This window comes from Monocercomonoides exilis, assembly GCF_001643675.1.
Source record: "Monocercomonoides exilis strain PA203 chromosome Unknown scaffold11-1913109, whole genome shotgun sequence".
NCBI classification, from domain to species: domain Eukaryota; phylum Preaxostyla; order Oxymonadida; family Polymastigidae; genus Monocercomonoides; species Monocercomonoides exilis.
The window spans coordinates 1,045,659-1,065,189 of NW_027150556.1; the positions used below are offsets into that span (position 1 = coordinate 1,045,659).

A 19,531-nucleotide genomic window follows, 5' to 3' on the forward strand; every position below is an offset into this window, starting at 1 on the left:
CAATGAAGGCCTTTTTGAAGATAGAATCAATTTAAGAAAGAATGTGAATACAAGAATTTTGCAATTCTGAACTTTTTAATGGTGTGTATTTTTGTGATGCATGGACTTGAAAAGAAATAATCATGATCTGAATGATGAAAAGAAACAATAAATTAATCTGTCAATCCACTGATATGACTTGGATTTCTAAGTCGTTGATGAGACATTGTTCCGTTTCTGATATACTTTTGTCATTTCTTTTTCTTTCTTTTTTTCTTTATAATTATGAACCAATTTCTTTTTTTATTATTATTGTTATAATTGTAAAAAATTTCCACCTAAATTTAGGGACCTCTGATTTGTTTACTTAACGATCTATTTAGATTTTTATGTACATGCAAACAACGTGATTATGAAATGATGAATTAAACTGGAAAATGGATTGCTGTAAAAAATTAAAAGAAGTGTATTTCATTTATTTGCGAGAATAGTGGACTTTTGTAGCATTTGAAAAGAAACATGATTTTGTGACAAAAGATTAAAAAACCTTACAACAGAAGCAAATCTAAGATTTATTTGGTTAAAAGAAAGACAACGACAAAAATGACTTTTCATTGATATTCATTAGATGTCAACAGAAATTATCTTTTCCTTCTTTGATGATTTTAAATTGTTCATTTCTTTTTTAAAAAATAAATAGAAGAAATTTGAATAAACTTCTTCAATTCAAATAAGCCAGTTTTATTCATATAAAGTGGGTTTATTTCAAATAAAGTCGGTTTATTTTAAGTAAAGATAGTTTATTCATATTAACGCTGAAATCCGTCCTGAAAAAGTATTGAAAAATTATATTTCATCTTTCAAAATTACTGATTGGTTCATTTGGTGTTGTTTTTGAAGAATTTTGAATTCAATCTTTTCAGCAGCTTAGATCTTTTTGATATTAATTGAAAATGTGACAAAATAACAGCAAAATGAGCTTCAAAGACAAAATAAAGGATAAATTTGCGAGTTATAGGTTTGTTTCACTTATATTTTTGTGTTTATTTCGAAAAAAATACAGATGGTGCGATTATTATTTGGTTGAATAACTTCATAAAGGGAAATTGAAAAGCTCTGAAAAATATCATTGTCCTATATACAAATAACGCAAAAGTGTGCTAATGAAGCGCAGCAAATTATTAACGTGCATTCCTTTTCTTCTTCTTCTTCTTATCTTCATTCTTTTGGTAACGTTTTCTCTCTCTTCTAATACTCATATTTATCAATCAATGGTGCCATCTTCCCCAACCTCAACAGCCCATCCACTTCTCTCTCTGCTTTCGATGCCTCTTTTCTTCACCAAACACGCTCTTCATCAAATGCTCCTATGGTTCATGTTGGAACTGAAACCCAAAGAAAATCACCTGGAAGATTGACTTCGTTTGATGTGAATAACCATTGCTTTGAGTGGTGCGAATGGAATGATTCAAATGGAGGGAATAACTTTGGAGGTGCACTTTGTGTTTCTTGCACGAATGCAAATCTTGTAATTACATCTTGTTCATTTCTCAATTGTTCAACAAATGAATATGGCGGAGCGTTATTTTGCAGATATTTATAAAATGTCAACATTGCAAAATCCAATTTCACAAGTTGTTCAGCTGCAAATGCAGGTGTTGCTTATGTTGGCTGGCCACAATCCAGTTCTGTATGGACATTCTCAGATAACAGAGTTGAAAGATGTTCGACAATAAATACAATTGGAACTGGTTGGCATTTTGATATTGGAAATTTTCCATCAAACGGTCAATTCCTGTTTTCGAAATGCAAATATTTCGCAAATACAGGGGGCGATTCCACCGGCTCTTTGACATTTTATAATCCTCCAGGAAGCAAACCAAATCAATTTTTAATCAATGATTGCCAGTTTATGAACAATAAATTGACAAGTTCATGGTATGATGGAGGTGCTACCATCTATTTTATTTCAACTTATTCTTGGATGAGTGGGAAAATATTCATCACTTTCTGCTTATTAGATGATAACACAGCCGCCAATGGAAGAGGAAATGATGTGTTCTTCAATGGCAACAGCATCACCAATTTCCATTCGAGAATTGCGGTTCAACAACACCAGCAAAACAAATCTGGAATATCTGAACTTCAGATAATGATATTATTCAAATCTTGATCTCTTTCTTTGCTTCACTTCTTTGTTGTCAAATCATATTTTTTTATTTCTTCATAATCTCCATTTTTGTTTCCTCATTCCCTTTCTTTATCATTCTGTCTTTCACTAACTTCTTGTTTTTTTTCTTTGTTTTCAAGTGCATGCATTCTGGCTACAAGCTCAGGATTATCTGCTTAATCGAGAAATATCTCCTGCATTATCGTTTTATGTATTTAAGCCAGTTCGAAAAAAGATGAAAAAAAACAGAAAATAAAAGTGCTTTTCACTTTTTCGTTTTCTTCTTCTTGCATTTCTGTATCTGGATATCTTCTTCTTTTTGTCAGTTTGTTGTTCGAGAATGCTTTGGAGAATTGACCCAAAAGAAGAAGAGCAAGAATTCGAAGAAGAAGAAGTATGCATCAAATGACCAATTCAGAGCATTCATTTCAATAATCTGTAAAAGGATAAAACTTCTCTCAAGAAGAATTATATATTTTATCTTTCTATTTGCTTCCTCACGTTTTCATCAGTTGCAAATTTTGAATTCCAGATCCTTTATTGAACGGATAAATGTTATGAATAAGTTGAAAAGTGAAGGTGACTAACATCATATCAAAATTATCCAGTATCCAGTTCTTTTTCATGTGTTTCTATAAAGTTCATAAAATTAACTCTTTTTCTGTATTTTTTTTTTTTCCTTGAATTATTTTCGTTGTGCCATTATAGTAATATTTTGATTTTTGAAACACTTTGTTATGCAATTTGAACATTCCATTTTAACTAATTGAATGAAAGCGGATTTTAATGAAACAACTGAATGTTGAATTCCAAATTACCAATTGTGTAAAAGATTACAAGTTTTCTCGTTTTCCCTTTTTGATTTAATAAATGTGAAATTCGTGTATTTTTAATGAAGTTTTACAGTGTTGTTATCTGAAATGGAAGATGATACTGAAAATAAACAGAATCAGAAAAAGGAGAACTGATTGTATTTGAAAAAGAGATGGATGAGGGCGAATTATTATTTCCCTTCTCAATCGATCCGTTTAATTTCATCGAAGGAATGATTGCAGAAAATAAACTTTCGATGGAAACTGGGTGTTTGTTGATGAGTAATGCTGAATGTCATTAAATCTTGAAGTGAATGCTGAATAATCCATTTTTGATGGTTTTCGATTGGATTAATTTTTTGAAAAAAATCGAAAAGATGATTGTTGATGAAAATGAGACGAAAGAATAGAGAAACGAAACTCTTCTTTTTTTGACCTTTATGGATGCTGCTTGTTGTTTGGAAACACAGTCTCCAATGAATAAATTTCAATGTGCATGCCTTGTCTTCTGGAAGTTGCGTTGAAGAAAGAGGAAAAAGAGAAAATTCAGAAAGAAGTGGAAAAGGCATTTGTTGACGTTGGACAGTCATTGGTATTTGGGAGTGTGCTTTTCTTTTTCGATTTTGATAATATTGATGTTTTCATATTTGATAAGAAATTGGATGAAGAGCAGCATTTGAATGAAATCAAAGAAATTGCCCAATATCATCAGGAACATCACAACCTGACTTGTCTTGCTTGTCAGCCAGCCAAAAGGAGCCGAAGAGTTTGTTTTTGTTGCATCTGATCAATTGAGAATTTGCCAGTCAGGTGGAGCAACTGATGGAAGCAGAAGTTGAGAGGAGAAATCGGAAACACACAACGATCTGAGCATGAACCTCGATGAGGAACCGAAAAGAGATGGCAGAAGAAAAAACGGAAGAGAAGAAGCGAAGAAGGGGGATGTTTTCAATAAATCTGGGCTTATCACCAAACTGCTTGGATCCATTTTTTCAAGTGAAATGTTTTTTTGATGATCACCAGTCAAAGGAATAAAAAATTATTATTATCAATCATTCATTCTGAAAACACACAATATCACTTGATTTTGCTTCAACGCATTTGAATTGTGCATCGATGATTGCTTGACCGATCATTCGTTTGCTCGATTATTGTGGCAAATAATCATCTGAAACGGCAGCCACAAAAAAATCTCTCAGATGTGTATTTCTTTCATTTCAAAAAAGAAAAAGCATTGAATTGAGTTGATTAAGGAAAGAAAACAAGAAGAGAATTACAATGTGAAAATAACACAACAAACAAAAACAACAGAGCGGATGATCTGCACTTGCACAGCACCTCCGTGAGGCAACCCAAGTGCACAAACACACAAACACCCAAATCCACAATCACATCCATCAATTCTTGCATTTGATAAATTCCAACTGAAACTGTTTTTCTCCATAGTTTCTTGGAAGCACTTCATTGATTTCTCTCATTCTCAACTTCTGTGATTTTTCTCTTCACTTGGCTTTTGTCTGCTCCGTCCCCAACTCTGCCTCCAACATTGTTGTCTCCCCCGCATCCATCATCGCTGTCACATATGGCATCTGACTGAGTGATCAGCATGGCTGCCCCAGGCATCCTCTCGAACATCATCCGACGAACATCAACAAGCCTCGGCCTGTCTTCTCCAGCACTCATCAAGCAGCTCCTCGCAATGCCTTCAAACTTCACGCTTTCCATCTTCTTCACATCCGGCCTTTCTCCATGGACAATCTTCTGCCCAGCCGTCTCTGCTTCATAGTCTCCAAATGGAATTTGCAGAGTCAGGCACTCCCACAGCATCATCCCAATAGAAAACACAACTGACTCCTTTGTTGCCCCCAACTTCTTGTTCATCATCAGTTCTGGTGCCTTCCATCTCAAACACTCTTTTTTGAATTCGTCCTCTTCCTCAAATGCTGATGAGGGGAGAGAGTTGTCATCATCATCACTGGCAGACGTCACAACAGTTGATGAAGAGATGGATGATGATTCTGAATCATCATCCAGCAAAATGTCAGAATGTATCACAATGCAGATCACCATATGCTCGGAGAACAATACAATGTGAGGACTCAGGTTAGAAAGTGATTGAAGTGGAATTTCCATTTCATCAAACGAATGAAGTGCTCCATTCGCCAACCAGAACAAAATCTGAGCTGCTGTCACCTCCCTCTCCTGCAAACTTCCAATTGCCATCTCCTTCTTCTCATTCCTCCCATGAAGCAGCATGAACAGCGAATCCCTCAAATCAACAATCAGCTTTTCATGAGGAGACGAACATGCCATCGCATCCACCAGATTGGACATGGATGAAGTGGTTGGACATAGATCCTCTCCACGAACAAAGGTTGAATCTGAATCAGTTGTTGAAGTGGTTGAAGTGGATGAGACAGATGGAGATGGTGTTCTCTTCCTTATCTCTTCTTCTTCTTCTTTCTCCAGCACCCATTCTGGAATCTTGTCTGAGTCCTTCCCCAGAATATATTCTGTCGAGCCACTCTCACTCAATAAATGCTCCGATGATTCAGAATGTCCCAAGCTTTTCGCATACACCCTCTTCTTTATCCTCTGTTCATTCTTCTCTGCCTCCTTTTCCGCTCTCTTCCACTGATCTTCAGGTGACATCTCCATCGTCACCATCTCGATTAGCTTTGGATCTTTTCTAATATTATCATTCACAATCTCTCTCAGATCTTTATTCTCGTTCTTTGCCCTTCTCCATCGAACTGCCAGAATAATAATGACTACAAGCAGTGCAACAACAATCACTACGCAAACTATCAACAACCAATAAGATTTACCTTCTTTTCCCCCTTCAGCAATTCTATCATCTCCTTTGGCCTTAATTTCACTTCCATTTTTCAGAATGAAAGACTCAGTTGATGAAGGAGAATCAACTTTTCCAAACAGAATGCACACGCTCACTTCTGTCTCGTCTCTCACTTCCTCCAATTCTGAAGATGAAATAATTGAATGAATTTCATTCTCTGACACATAGCCTTCTTCATCAATTCCCTTTCTCATGATCTCCTCTTCATCTCCATTTTTCATGCTTATCTTCACAGACAAATCACAAGGCAGAAGCAGCTTCCCATGAATGATCAACTTCAGTTCGTCTGATGGCTGGGTTGTTTTCTTCACATCTTCAAGAATTGGAATAAAGAAGGGAGATGCTCTTTCTCCTGCTATCCCTCCCAATTTGCATCCCTCATCCAATATCCAAAGCGATGTGTTATCCTTCAATCCATCTCCTCCTTTCAAACTCACAACATCAAATTCCCCATTCCCTGTGCAGATCGCATTCCTTCGCACTGATGGATATCCTACAATATCGGGGTTGTTGTTCTCGAATTCTCCCTTCTCAATAACAACACTTCCACCTGACAAAGAGAGCCCTCCTTTCTTCGAGTTGCTGATTGTGGTGTATTTCATTGTCAGACTGCTTGAAATGGCATCCACAACTGATCCCTTCCACTTGCAAACCTCTTCTGTTCTTCCATTTGTTTTCTTTTCTTCGCTTGCTTTTTCCTCCAAATCTCCAGAGAACCTGCACAGATCAAACCTCACATTGGCACATTTGCTCACTGACACAATCGATCCTTTCTCCTTTGAGCTCAAACACTTTCCAAATGAACAGTTCGATAGCACTTCATTCTTCGCCAAGTTCTGCATTTTCACCACACTTCCACTTCTTGAGAAAGTGATGTTCTGAACATCCAACTCCTTCATCTCCACTTCTGCTCTGTCTCCAACTTCAATCACATTTCCCTCCGATTCCATATTATCAATTTTTGTTTCTGATATGACTGCTTTCGATTCCCCAATGAATTCAATCAAAGGCACAGACAATTTCATTCTCGTGAACACACACTTGTCCATCTCCAGCTCTCCTCCTTCAACTCCCATTATTGTGCTGTGAATGGTCAATTCTGTTGCAGATGACAAGCATTCGCACTCACTCATCTCTGTTGTCCCGTTCTTCACTTTCATAATGCAGCTGTGACTCGATGAAAACTGTTCTCCAAACTCAAACACACACCTCTCCACAACACACTCATTCACAAACATGACCATGTTCCCTTCATTTCCCATCTCTTGAACAGTTGCATTGAAATGGACTGTTGCCTTCACCTTTTTCATTGGCTTCACACTCACATCTCCCATCACACATTCTCCTCCAATGTCCCCTTCTCCATCAATAAAAATCACATTCATGATCCCCTTTTGAATGTGAGACACTCCGTGGCTGACGCTTTTGCATGGATTCGTCTGCTCTCCGCACTGTCTGATATCCCTCCCATTCACACACACAAACACCTGCTGGCCATAATAGAATGTGATCAGCGGGATCAGATCAATATCTCTTTTCTCTTCGTCGCTTCCACAAATCGAGTTGTTCGACTTCAGAGCATCCTGGCTGAAGTCCAGCGAGAACAGCTTCTCATTGATCTGCTTTTCAATCCACTTGCACCGGATGAACACATCCTTCCCCACAAATGCATCATTCATTGTGAATCTGGTGCTCTCGATCATTATCCCCAAAGGCGGTGCATCCTCTGTGTCTGCTTCTGTTTCACCCAGGCCAGATGCATCGATCATCAGCCCTCCTCCTCTCCCCTTCACAATGGAACAAATACACATCCCAAACGAGCAGCCACTCACTTTCAGCTCGCTTCCTCTGCTCCTCAGACTCACTTTCATCCCTCCTCCCTCTTCACTCTTCTCGCTCAGACACTTTGTCATCACACACTTTTCCACACAGCACTTCATTCCACCATCAAATGAGCCATCATTCAGAATTGCGGCTCTGCTATCATTGCATGTGATGCTTGCGAATGATGAGCTGTTGATGCTCAGCAACATCACTCCATCTCCATTCTCTTTGCTTCTCAGCATCTTTGCTCCTTTCAACAAGCTGGCTGATGAGAGAGCTGATTCACTGAGCGAAATCAGACTCCTTCCCGAAATGCTTGTGTTGGTGATTGACAGATTCATCACGTCTGCCACTTTCACATCTGAAGACAATTCCACAAAACCTTGTGAAAAATGGAATTCTTTCAGAGCACAATCTTCAATTGCCACACTCCCTCCATCCACTTTCACCAAGCAGAAACACGTTTCTTTTGAAGGATCCTCACAAACAAATGAGCAGCTTTTCACAGAAAGGGCACCATTCGTTGATGATGATTTGAGGAAAGACAGATGGCGGACAAGCACATTTGGAAGAGAAAATGAAACATTCACAAATGAGAGGATCACTTCCGAAGCAACCATCGCCTCTCCATTTTCTCCATCTGTTTCCTTCTCTTCTGCAATCCTCAAAACTGTTCCATTTATCTCCCCTTCAATCTTCACAACTGGTGTGCTTGATGATGATGATGATAAAAACGATATTGAACTTCGAAGCAATCCTGAGCCTGACACAATGATCGTTAATTCTATTGTTTCAAGTGTTGCGAATCTCAATGAAACAAGATGATCAATTGATGAACATGGTGCTTCGGAATACCCACACTTACTGAAGTCTCCTCCTTTATCCTTCGAAACAAACCCATCCCCACTCCAATTATCCCACAAAAACACAACCAGTGGAATCACATATCCCTCCTCTCCTGTTGTCTTCCTCTCACATCCACACAACTCATCCAACGATCTCAACTTCTCAGAACTCATCTCCCATTTAAAGCACTCTTTGTTCACAATCTCTCTCAGATCCCAACCTGAAACAAATACATTCTTCCCTTTCCACGCATTGCATCTCTCAAATGTCATTCCTTCCAAAATGAATGTTCCCAATTGATTGGGAAGCTCAACAAACATTCCTCCTCCCAATCCTCTCTCCACCTCATCACTCTCGCCTGATGGCACTTCACATCCTTCAAACTTCACTTCCTTCATCTTCAAGTTCCCTCCACTTCCAACAGTTATCATCATCCCTCCTCCTCTTCCATTTGAGTCTGCTTCATTCTCTGTCTTGCAACCATCAAATGTGGTTGACCCATTGATCACAACCTCTTCATCTTTGCCGATCGATATCTTCATTCCTCCACCACAACCGTCTTTCTCCTCAACACCACACTCACTGAATGTGCAATTCGTGATTATTATAACATTAACAATAGAAGTGTCAGAATTCTCGTTTTCCTTTTTGTCACAACTCCTTTCCAAACAGCTTCCTCCTCCATTTCTCCTCGAAATTCCTGTGAGAACACAATTTGAAAATTCTGCTGAACTTTCTCCAGCACATCTGATTATTGGGTCTGACAAGGTGTTTAATGGTCCTTTGTTCGAGAAGCCTGTCATGTGCAGAACTCCTCCATCAATCTGAAAAACACAGAATTCGATTTCATTCAGTGAGTTTCCGATGGCAGGCTCAATCGAGCAATCACTGACACTCAAAGCATTTGAAGAGGAAAGGATGAATGAAGAGGCTGGGGAAAGCGCTGATGGAAGCGAAAAGCACATATCTTTCAGTAATGCTTCGGATGAAACTCTGATCAAACATTCTGAATCAAGCTGAAGAGCAGGAGGCGCAACAACCTCAACAGCAGTGTCACCAATTGTGCCTGTCACATTCCAAAACTGGCTCTCCATCACAACCTCTTCACAGAGCACAAATATGTTTTTGATTCGGATTGTTCGTGGCACAGCCCCATACCACAGCTCAACCACTCTCTTGATCGATGAGCACGGATACTGCTCCAATCCACATCTGCTGAAGTCCAGGCTTTTCTCTCCTCCCACAAATCCAACATCTCCTGCTTCCATCAAATATGGAAGAAGTGGCACACACTCCTCTCTGCACCCATCCTCAAATCCCAATAAGTCGCTGTCTGTCATGCCTTCGTGCTCAAAGCCAAATGTGATGCGACTCACAACATCTCTCAGGCACTGTGTATTCACAAATATGCTGTTCCCTTTTTCTGCCTGGCAATCCTCAAAACGAGCACAATGGATGCAAAAAGCACAACTCTCATCAACAACATCCAGATAAAGAGCTCCGCCATATCCTCCAACTCCATTTCCCTTCACCACACAGCTGCAACTGCTGAATGTCACACATTCCACATTCTCATCACCACTTTCACTTGACACGTTCCCGATCTCCATCTTCGAGCCTTCATCCAGTTGAATCCACATCCCTCCTCCACACCCATCCTCACACCCGCAGTTCCTCATCATTCCCCCTGAAATATTCACATTCATCCCATTCCCCAGATTCCCACAAATCACACTCCCATCTCCACTCGCTCGAGAAATCCCATGTGCATCAACATTGTTCATCTGGAAAGACAATGAACTTTCGCCTGTGATATCGAATGCTGGAACAGATGAAAATGATATTCCACTGATCTCAACAGAATCAAAACTGACAGACCCCTTTTGGACAATCATCAGTGATGCCATTAAATCACAACTTTCATCGTTATTCAATGTGGCGATCACACACTCAACCAATTTCAACATCCCTTCTTCAGCCAACACTTCCATCAGATGAGACGATGGATTCTCTCCACAAACAAATGTGATTTTTCTGAAACTTCCCACTCCAGCTCCAATGGCCACCAACGATTCTCCATTTGGTGATCTGTTGCGAACAACCACTTGTGCCTTGTCTTTCCCCTCAAATGCAATCCTCATTTTTCCAACATCAATTTTGTTTTCTTCATAATTCCCTATTTCAACGATCACTTCATTGCTGCTTCCATCACCATCCAGCACACTCATTCCAAACTCGATTGTTTTGCATCTCCTTCCATATTCATCTCCTGCTCTCACAAACCCACAGGCCATGTGATCCAATCCTTCCTGTGAGTTCACAAACACTGGGTTGAAGAAAACTTTTGGAATCCAGTCATCGTGTTCTGTTGTTCCTATAACCACTCGATTGCTGTTTGCAGCTGTGCTTGAACGACAAAGTACAAAAGAATTTTCAGTGATGTTTGTCCACCCTTCAACAGCATAGATATCGTGGCCAATATTTGCAGCTGTATTGTTTGAAAAAAAGCAAAACACAATCTGAATGTCACTCACTCCTGTTCCCTTGGTCCATCCAAATCCTGCTCCATATCTTTCGCTGTATCCGCTGCAAATTGAACAATCAGTAAAAATGGCAGAAACATCATTATAAAAGCCAACACTTCCCCCTTCGTTGTAATATGTTGTATTCTTTCTGCAACAACAAAAGTTGCATCTTTCAATAACTCCCTGATTCTCGTTTTCCTGGATCATTAACCCACCTCCGGTGTGTTTGGTTGAACTGTTGGAGCAATTTGTGTTTTTCATTGAGAGTGTTGAGACATAAATAAAGTCAATGCATCCTCCAGAAGCATCAGCTGTGCAAGAATCAAATACAGAAGATGCGATGACAAAATTTTTTCCGTTCATTCTGGATGAAATGGCTCCACCACACCAAGAAGAATGGCACGAATGAAATTTACACAAGGTGACATTTAAGAGTCCAGAAGAAGTGAAAAGAATAGCTCCACCACTTGTTCGCGATGAATTTTCAGTTGAAAGGTTGTTGAAATCACAATCCTCAAATGTTGCATCACCTGAGTTCACAACTTGACTTTCCATGCTTTTGTTTCCAATCACTGGTTCTGCATTTTCTCTCCGAACGCATTGCGAATACGACGAATTCAGAGCCAAAAAGTGATTATATTCTGAACGCATCCCTTCAACCAGTCCTCCTCCAAGTGGCGAGTCAACTTTTTCCACAAAACATCCCTCGAAACGATATTCATTTTCTGAACTGCCCATTGAACATCGATTGCTTTGGCCTCTCGCACTTTGTGAGATGTTTGCAAAATGGCAGGTGCAAACTGCTATTTCCCTTATGCCTGTGCTTGCCAAAAGAGAAATTGATCTTCCCAAAGCAAATGAAGAAAAATCAGAATCAAACATCTTCAGATTCTTATTCTTATGTCCAAAACTCTTTCCGTCACAACCAACAAGCGGTTCACAAATTTCTGCAAATTGGTTGACACAATAAGAAATGTTGCTCAAAATCAGATGACCTTCATTCAACCTCAACAAATGACCACCTGACATTCCATGATCATGCACAGAACAGCAATGGACAAGAACGGTGGACAAGCTGTTGACGAGAATCATCGATCTTCTCTTTTCTTTGATGAACACCAAATATTTCATCTCACAACTCGAATTTCCAAAATTGACCATCGCCATCACAGTGGATCTTGGATTGTGAAAAACACTTTCCGAATCTCCAACAATCTTCAACTGACTCTTCTCATTCTTCAAATGGCAATTCATATCGTTTTGTTCACTTCTTTTCTCTTTTGGATCGATTTCACTCTCCTTCAATATCATCTTCGTTTCTGCAGAATCTTCACAAATTGTTTCATCTTCTTTAAGACTATTTCTTGTTTTTTGTCTGTTGTGAGCAGTTCCACCAGAATTTTCCTTTGAATGTTCGTAAGTCGATTCTGGTTTCCTGATATGAAAAAAATGGACATCTTCAGTGGATGTTAAGTCAGAGTGTTTGCGTTTGTGAGATGACTCAAAGCTGTTCAACAGCACAATCAACGCAAACACAAACATCAAATTCATTCTGAGTGTGAGTATGGGTTTCAAATGATTTTTCAATCAAACGATTTTTGGCAATGCATGAACATCCCTTTTTGCATGATACTCGTCATTGTGCAATGAACATATTTTGTTAGATGAACCTTAATAAAGAACTTCTGATCCATTTATATAATAACAGTAATTATTCTCCTGATTTCTGTTCTTTCTTTGCGTTTGTTTGACAATCAATGAGAAGAACTCAAAAATGAATTTATTGTCCAAAAACATTTTGTTGTGCATTTGAAAGCGTTTCATTTCATGGTTTCATTTTGAGTGCATGCAGAATGTGGAACGATGAAGTGTTTTGTTGTTTGGATGTTGTTTGAAACAAATGGAACGCTCATTTCGAAAATTTCAACCCACAAGCATGACGATCTCGAAGCATTTCAGAAAGCCATTCTCCATTTTCATTTTTCACTGGAAATCATATGATTTTATTGTGGAATTCTTATCTTTTTGACTTGAGAGAAATCATCACAAAAGCCAGCCAAAAAGCGTTATGCCTACCAATTTATCTATATGTTTTTCCAATGATGATGAAAGCAGGGTTCATCGCTGTTTGCAATGACGACTTCAAGAGTTACAGAGCATTTTCAAAAGAAAACTCACTTACGTTTTGCAAATACGAATGAAAAACAAATACGACCAATGCCATTTGATGAAGTTTCTTAGAAGGAATGCACAAAGATTTTCGATTTGAGACATTGAAGAACTTCGTTTCAACTCATCCTCATATCTTCAAACAGAAGCACAAAGTCACTTCGAGCTCATCATCTTTGGCAAATATTCTTCGTTGTTTGTCGCTTCTTCTTCTATCTTCTTCTTTTTTGAAAAAAAATAACTCTGCTTGTTTATTATATTTTTTTCCCGTTAAACCACCAATGCAACATTTCATCTGCTTTTTATTCTTTGAAAAGAAAAATCAGTTGAGATTTCATACTTGTTATTTTTTTTTTCAATTCAGTCGCTTTTAATGGAATCGATGATGTTCAAAACTGTGATAATTTTTATTGAGTGAGTAAATAAACAAGACAATAGCAAGCTAGATAATTTATTGAGAAAAGAGATGAGATATGAATAACATAAACTCTGTTTTTTTACGTTTTTGAAAAAGCCAAATGACAACTTAACTTGAATTCTCAGAATGTTCTGTGAACTATTTCATAACAACACAACCTTCATGGTTGAAGAATTTTGTTTGTGTGCTCTTTTCTTTTATTCTTGTTAAATCTTTTTATTCTCTCTTTTTCAATCCAAAAACTAAACGATTTAATTTTTTATTTTATCTTTTCAACTTTCTCTCATTTGAAGAAACTCTCAGGTTATTAATACTTTAAAGAACAACACCAATAATAATTCAAAAACGAAATTAATAATTCGCTTTATGTATTTCAAATTTGATTCAGAAAATTTACTCAATTAATCATTCAAATTTGGATAAATTTTTCAAAATAAATGAACTTCTTGCTTGAAAATTTATCAATTTGAGAATTATTTGATAATTTTTAATTTTTTGAGACAAATTGGTTGCTGGATGAGTGATAGACAGTTAGAAAAAATATCATTTTCAGTCAATATTTGTGAAAAATGATGAAAAATCGAATCTCTTTAAATATTAATCAGAAACAAACATGAGAATTTTTTTCTGAATAGAAATCATCAACATTGAAATCTGATAATTTTTAAATGAATTCACCTCACATTGTTTAATTATGCATTATTTTATCAAGAAAATATTCTTGCATCAATTCAATGTGATGAATACAAATTTTTTTCATTATTGAATTAATCAATCAATGTTCATGCTGAATTCTTTTTAATATTTCGAATTGTTCACCTGAATAAGTTTTTATGCCAATAAATATTCTAGAATGAATAATGCATTGAAAAACAATATCAAATGAATTGTGTGCATATTTTGAGATAAAATGTTTCAGTGACAAAAGAGTTTTGTTTGAAAAGAGCAAATTTTTAAAATAAAAACACACTCTTGTCTTTTTAAAATTGCTGTTGTTTTGCGATCCTTCGTCCTTATTGTTTGGATTTTTTGGGAATGACAAAAAATTATAATGGACACGATCTTTTCGTCTTATTCGTCTTTAGCTTATTTCGGAATTAAAAAGCGAAGTATCTTGGAAACGGAACATTTTAAAGTCTTCTTTTTATTTTGTTTTAATATTTGAAATCTATTTTTGAAAATCTATTTTTTATATCTGCAAATGCTAATATTCTTTTTATTTTTGTTTATTTACAGATTTTGAAGGATCGAATAAGCAAAACAGAAAAATATTTACTTTTTTGTCTGTTCATTTTCTGAATTAGATATCAAGAAGGCAGGGAAGAATGGATATGGGCGATTAATTTTGATATCATATTTTTTCAAACAAAATTTTCGGTACAAAAATATTTCATGAATATTATCAAATGAACATTGAAAAGTGAAAAGGCTTATTGAATGCATTTTAATCTTTGATTCGGAAAAACCATTTGTTTCAAAAAACAATTATCATGCTTTCTCTCTTTTGAATTTAAATTTTTCTTTCAAAAACAAACAATCTTTGAAAAATTAACACCCAGAAAAAATATATGATTTCAAAAATAATCACACATATGTTCGGATGGAGGGAAGAAAAAGAAAATGATGTTGATGATGATGATGAAATCGAAGATGAGATAAATCTTTGTTTCATTGCATAACAGTTCAATCCAAATTTCTTTTTCAATCATGTATTTGTTTAATCACAGTAATGCATTGAGTTGAACTGCAAAACATGCAAAAGGAGTTGATCGTCTTCATTCATTCTTAATATTTTTGAATTTTAAATATTATTTTTGCTATTCATAATGATTTTTTCGGTTAATGCACAAGATACGACCGGTCACAAAATTGTCATTTGTCACAGCTCTGATAACAACATATTGTGCACATAAGTTTTTTCTGCCTATTGTGTGCGGAAACTGTGATATAGTTATTTTCAATCTTCGTGAAATTCAAAGATCTTTTTCAATTAAGATTGAAACCAATGATTTTTTTCGGGTATTTATTTGTTTGCTTTTTTTATAGCTATAATATTGTTAGGGTTTTATCCAAAATCAACTTGTTAGGGTTGAATTCTGTTGAATGAATTGAACTATTTTTTCAAAATGAAAATAATATTTAAAATGGTTAAAAAATGCTCTATTTAAATTGGGAACAAATAAAATAGAATATGTTCAAAGCATATTTTTGTGCATTCTTGTAGTATTTCAATTATTAATATGTTTATTTCGATTATTGTTGAATTTAATTGATGTTAAAAATTTTTGATCAATACCAATTTAGAGGGAAAAAATAATTTGATTCATTTGTAAATAATGTTTCCGCACAAAAGAAAGACATCATAACTTAATAAAACAGTTAACAATAACGTAATAATCATCCTCTCAAATTTTTATTAACGGTCGTATATTGTGCAATTACCATTTTTTCGTTTGATTTTAAATTAATAATAGTATAATTGTTTGTGAGCACACATTATTTTCAATTCCCTTTTAAGTCAAATATTGTTTTGAAAATTGAATCATTTTCTTTTGCAATGTGGCCGAAAGTTTACAGCACAGCATTTTTCGAACAATTGTTCAAAATATTTTCTTCTGAAATTGATTCGATCCATTGGATGATGAAGAACAAAATACTGGATCAAGATAGATATTATTATAAATGTCAAAGAAAAATAAAGTTTTATGTTTCCATGATTTTTCAAGTCGATTTAGATGAAAGAATCAGCAAATAAATGTTTGGAAAATACAAATTTTTCAAAATTCAGATACAAATCATGCAATATATGTAAAATGGCATTATACTATAAGATAGGCATGTCTCAGACTAATTGTTCAATCGTTTGCAACAAATCCATTTTCGCTGTTAGTCGAATGAACAATTCATTCAGAAAATAAAAAAACATCAATTTCTGAATTAAACCTTTGAAACATGGAGGGGACGACAAAGAAGTCGAAATTGATGATGCAATTTCTCCCAAATTAAAATATAACAAAGGAAGACAAAAGAAACAGTGCTGGATTGTTGGAGGGACAGAACGGACTGCAAAGAAAGGGATGAAATCAAGATAATTTTTTGCTTCCTGTAATTAAACGAACAAAATAAGTACTCCATTCAACAATAAAACAGCATGTCCTTCAAAAAACCAGAATATTTACGGACTGTAAAAGGGATATTCAGGGTTGGATAAATCTGGATTCAGTCATTTTGCTGTTAATCATAAAGCTAATTATGTAAACCCAATCGCAAACGCAGATGCAAAGAGATGGAAGTGCTTGGAGTCTTCGGAGAAAATTCTTTCCTCCAAATTGTGAAGGTAACAAATATTTGAACGATTATTTGAACACTTTTTCATTCAAAAGAAATCCTTCAAATTCTTTCGTTAAAGTTTTGCACATGTTAACATACTCACAATTCATTTTTTGAATATTCAACAACAAAATTAATGCAAAAAAAAAAACTTAAATACGATATAAACTTTATTTTGATTGTAAATATCTGAATGAATAGCAAAAATAATATTTAAAATTCAAAAATATTAAGAATGAATGAAGACGATCAACTCCTTTTGCATGTTTTGCAGTTCAACTCAATGCATTACTGTGATTAAACAAATACATGATTGAAAAAGAAATTTGGATTGAACTGTTATGCAATGAAACAAAGATTTATCTCATCTTCGATTTCATCATCATCATCAACATCATTTTCTTTTTCTTCCCTCCATCCGAACATATGTGTGATTATTTTTGAAATCATATATTTTTTCTGGGTGTTAATTTTTCAAAGATTGTTTGTTTTTGAAAGAAAAATTTAAATTCAAAAGAGAGAAAGCATGATAATTGTTTTTTGAAACAAATGGTTTTTCCGAATCAAAGATTAAAATGCATTCAATAAGCCTTTTCACTTTTCAATGTTCATTTGATAATATTCATGAAATATTTTTGTACCGAAAATTTTGTTTGAAAAAATATGATATCAAAATTAATCGCCCATATCCATTCTTCCCTGCCTTCTTGATATCTAATTCAGAAAATGAACAGACAAAAAAGTAAATATTTTTCTGTTTTGCTTATTCGATCCTTCAAAATCTGTAAATAAACAAAAATAAAAAGAATATTAGCATTTGCAGATATAAAAAATAGATTTTCAAAAATAGATTTCAAATATTAAAACAAAATAAAAAGAAGACTTTAAAATGTTCCGTTTCCAAGATACTTCGCTTTTTAATTCCGAAATAAGCTAAAGACGAATAAGACGAAAAGATCGTGTCCATTATAATTTTTTGTCATTCCCAAAAAATCCAAACAATAAGGACGAAGGATCGCAAAACAACAGCAATTTTAAAAAGACAAGAGTGTGTTTTTATTTTAAAAATTTGCTCTTTTCAAACAAAACTCTTTTGTCACTGAAACTTTATTTCCCTGCATATTTTTTCTTGATCTCAATAATAAATTTCAACTCATTTTTTTTTTGAAACTTTCTGAAACTGTATTTGAAGACAGAAAGGGTTAGTGATAAAATATTTACAAATACGCTCAAAACCTGACATTATAACAACGGATTTTGCACAACTTTTTGTGACTGTATACGATTGTTATTATATACGAAGCTATTTAACACAGAAAAATCAAGTATTTATCTAAATTTTTTTGTAAAGTTCTTTTTATTTAATTTTCAAATAATATTAAAATTTCATATTTTCATCAATTTGCTGTTTCCACTCACGAAACTTCACAAAAATGGAAATAATAATGCTGTTTTGGTTCTGTTTCCATTACAGCAAAGTTTTATTAGTAGGAACTGAAATATGATTAAAATATGAAATTTTCATTTTATTTGAAAATTAATCAAAAGGAACTTTTCAAAAAAATTTACACAAATGGGAAAATGAAAGTGTATCGGATCTCTCAATTTTGCACAAAAAAATAGTGAAAGTCATTTGCATTATTTATTGATCCAATTTGTTAATTTTCTGTTATCGGAAAGTCTTTGAAAGAAGTCAAAATTTTTTTATGAAAATGTAGAATAAATTCTAATCAATGGTTTATGATCAAAAGATTTTTATGACAAGATCTGAAGAGGAAATAAATAATCAAATAGAATTTTTATTGAATACAATCTTCCATGATGAAGAAGAAACGTGGAATTGGGTTTTCCAACGTTTAAAAGAATTCGCTGATAAGGATTGCCATCAATGCAGAAATAAAAGGAGAATTGAGGAGGAAACAGAAGGATATAAATATCTTTGGTGTCAAACTTGAAGAAAAAAAACCACAATATTTTTAAATTCCATTTTTTCCAAAATGAAACTTCCGATTAATATTGTTTTGCAGAGTTTATTGTTCTTTTGGATTGGAATTGGATTTGAAAAGAGACGAATTTACTAACAGATGTTTCTTATCCAACCATGGGCTATTGGACAAGCGTTGTTCGAGTTTTTTGCTCATAAATACGGAATTATATGATTCCAAAATTAGAAGGATCATGAAAATGAGTTGAAATTGATGAGGCAGTTGGAAGAGAAGGAAATATGGATAGTGTGGTTTTATTATGCGGACATTTTTTTTATCCGGACAAAAATTTTAATAATTAGTTTAATCAACCCACTTTTTGGATATTTTATCATTTTTTTGATATATAAGGAAAAGTCATCAATTAGAATTTCAGATTTAATAACTATTCCTAATCTGTGAAATTGGCAGATTTGGGGGTTAGCTCCTCCATCTCTGTTTTGTACCTCCCCTGATGAGATTAGGTAATAGCAAGGGGTATCACAAAGTTAGAATTTGATCGAAATTTTTTTAAAATTTTTTTTTTCATTTCAAAAAATATTTTTTTTAAAAATAAAAATTAGATCATTATTAGAATTTATTTGTTATGAGTGCTGTGAAAAATAGTACAGAACAA

General features: G+C 35.0%; 1 protein-coding gene across 1 annotated transcript; it reads right to left on the reverse strand.

Moving 5' to 3' along the window:
* Nucleotides 1-4,422: 4,422 nt before the first annotated feature.
* MONOS_14225 (uncharacterized protein) lies at nt 4,423-11,751 on the reverse strand (the record flags this gene model as incomplete). Its single annotated transcript, XM_067867009.1, has 1 exon — nt 4,423-11,751. The coding sequence occupies one exon, from the start codon at nt 11,749-11,751 to the stop codon at nt 4,423-4,425; it is 7,329 nt and encodes a 2,442-aa protein (XP_067731624.1).
* Between the last annotated feature and the right edge of the window lie 7,780 nt (nt 11,752-19,531).